The 2452-nt window shown below is 33.3% G+C and overlaps 2 protein-coding genes across 2 annotated transcripts; one reads left to right on the forward strand and one right to left on the reverse strand.

Moving 5' to 3' along the window:
- Positions 1 to 78: 78 nt before the first annotated feature.
- EIN_125790 (hypothetical protein) lies at positions 79 to 1722 on the forward strand (the record flags this gene model as incomplete). The annotated part of the gene is made up of 1 exon (XM_004256108.1): positions 79 to 1722. The coding sequence occupies one exon, from the start codon at positions 79 to 81 to the stop codon at positions 1720 to 1722; it is 1644 nt and encodes a 547-aa protein (XP_004256156.1).
- Positions 1723 to 2120: 398 nt separating this feature from the next.
- Positions 2121 to 2414, reverse strand: EIN_125800 (Ras family protein; the record flags this gene model as incomplete). Its single annotated transcript, XM_004256109.1, has 1 exon — positions 2121 to 2414. A coding segment is annotated over one exon (294 nt), but the record flags the coding sequence as incomplete, so codon positions are not given.
- Positions 2415 to 2452: the final 38 nt, after the last annotated feature.

Raw genomic sequence — 2452 nt, forward strand, 5'->3', positions numbered from 1 at the left:
GATAGGCCCCCATTAACCAAATGATGTGTGGTCTTGAGATGTTCTTCATGAAAAAGTGTTGTTTTGTATCTTGAGACGATGTGTGATGTCACAACGTTCATTTCTGTCAACAAGAAGTGTCGTGATTGTGTTGAGACGATGTATATTAACTCGTACAAACTATCGCGCACCTCGTCCATTACCCAAATTAAAAATGTTTTCAAGTCCCTTCAGACATTATTCATCACAAGACTTGACAAAGAAAATTACTTAGAAAAAACATACACGACAACAGAAGAAAAAGAAGAAATTAACGATGCTACTGTTGAGAATGTTGAATTTAGTGAGGAGATGTGTTACCCGAAGCCGTTAATTGACGACCACAAGTGGATGCACACAAAAGCGCGTAGACTTCGCATCACTTCTGATCAAATTGACGCACTTTCACTTAATATTTGTGATTTTGTCCAACTCAGATTTCTTTTTGTTTCGCTCACGTCATCATACAGTGACACGTACAACACGCTTAGTGTTGTTATGGCACACAGAACATTACGAGGTGTGACTCTTTGTGGTGACATTGGTGTTTTATCAAAATACACATCCTTCCCATTTGATGAACACTATGAAACAAAATACACATTTGTTTTATCAAAGAAAAACTCCCAAAGTGGTGCAGACATTTCATTATTTGCAACCCTTCCAAATAACACAGAAGTCTTTGTGACATTTCTGTCGAAGGAGACACTTAAATTCAAATATGTCAATTACGAGTATAGACAGACGACACCTCGTGTATTTGCAGACACAGACATGAGTTCTAACGAATGTGATATTGAAGATGTGATGAATAAGTCACTGAGCACATCACTACGGCTGTCATCGTATGGGCGTGATGTTGACAGACTTAACAAGAGCTACGCATTTTTTGACTTTAGAAAGTCTGGAACAATTAAAGAGTTGAACATCGAATGTGTTCAGTTTGGATATATAGGAGTGCCAGACAACATAGAAAAGTTGTGTGTTGTTGCATCGAGTTGTGATGTTGACACAACACACTGCAAATTAAAAGAACTCGAAAGTGACTGCTACAATGGAAGTCCAATGGACATATACGATGAGAGACTCGTGCGAGTCAGTATCTTTAACAACGAAGAAAACAGCAGCAAAATCCGTTTTATTCACAACAACATTTTAATTAACAACAACAAAACCAACAAAAAATGTCAAAGTAGGTTGTACGACAATGAAAATGAAAACAATTTGGTTGTTGACATTGATAAATACAAAGAGTTTGATATGAGCGATTGGTGCCTATACAACACAACTGTTGTCAGTAAAGGGAAAGTTGTTGGTGATTTCAAGTGTCGTGGTATTTATTATGAAAGTGAAAGAACAAAGAAGTTGAAAGTGATTGACTTGGATGGGTACTTGGATATCAGTTTGAGTGGAATTGAGGTGCTTGAAGTCGAGCACTTTGGTGAAGAATACACTCAAGAATATCCATCACAATTGATCGTTGGAGAAATGAAAAAGGCGACATTCCGTGGTGGAGTGTACAGCAATATAACAGTTGGTCGGAGTGTTGAAATTGCATTTGTTGATACAACAGTTGAGACACTCAACATTTGGAAGATAGCAGACTTTGAGAGCAGAAACAGCAAATTTGAGAACATCAATTTCACGACAAAGATTGAGAAAGATATCGCAGTTGAAAAATACCGCCTTTCATATGAGGGGTAATTTATATGTATTATTATATATCTTTTTACTTTTGATACGTTTTTTGAAAAAAATAATTATAAATTTAATGAAAGATAAAGATAAGTTGATTCAAAACAATATAATAATACAAAAGATGTTCACATATTTATGGTAGTTGTTCGTACGTGAATTGTGTTTATTATTTATAGAGCCTATTAAAAACTATTTCCTATTGATTTAATAGTTATAACTAATAACATTATAATTAAAAGAATAATACAAATTACCACCTTGGACAGAAAAGTTTCTATGGTGCTTATTCAACCTTCATGGTAAACAATACCATACATTTTATTATATTATTATTATTAAAATCTATATAATTAAATGGATTAGTTAAAAGTACAGAAGCAATTTTTTATTTCCTTTGTGCGCTGTTATATTAAAGTACAGCTATTTTTCTCTGAACTTTTCTGTATATTCAACTCGTTTTTTGCTCTTTGAAATGATTGTTTTTTCTTCAGAACAGCTTTCAAAAGTGCGCAAAACACATTTTCAACATTTATATCATTTTTAGCAGAAGTTTCGAAAAATTGGATATTCATTGAGTTTGCTAATGTCTCTCCTTTATCTGTTGTGACAATTCTATTTAATTCCAAGTCGCATTTATTACCACATATAATGATTGGAATGTGTTCATTACTATCTATTTTTTTCTTTTTATAAATCCGCTCTATAATTAAATTTATTTCGTTAAAAGAATTATAAT

The sequence above is a fragment of the Entamoeba invadens genome, assembly GCF_000330505.1.
Source record: "Entamoeba invadens IP1 unplaced genomic scaffold scaff_1105074724681, whole genome shotgun sequence".
NCBI lineage: Eukaryota > Evosea > Mastigamoebida > Endamoebidae > Entamoeba > Entamoeba invadens.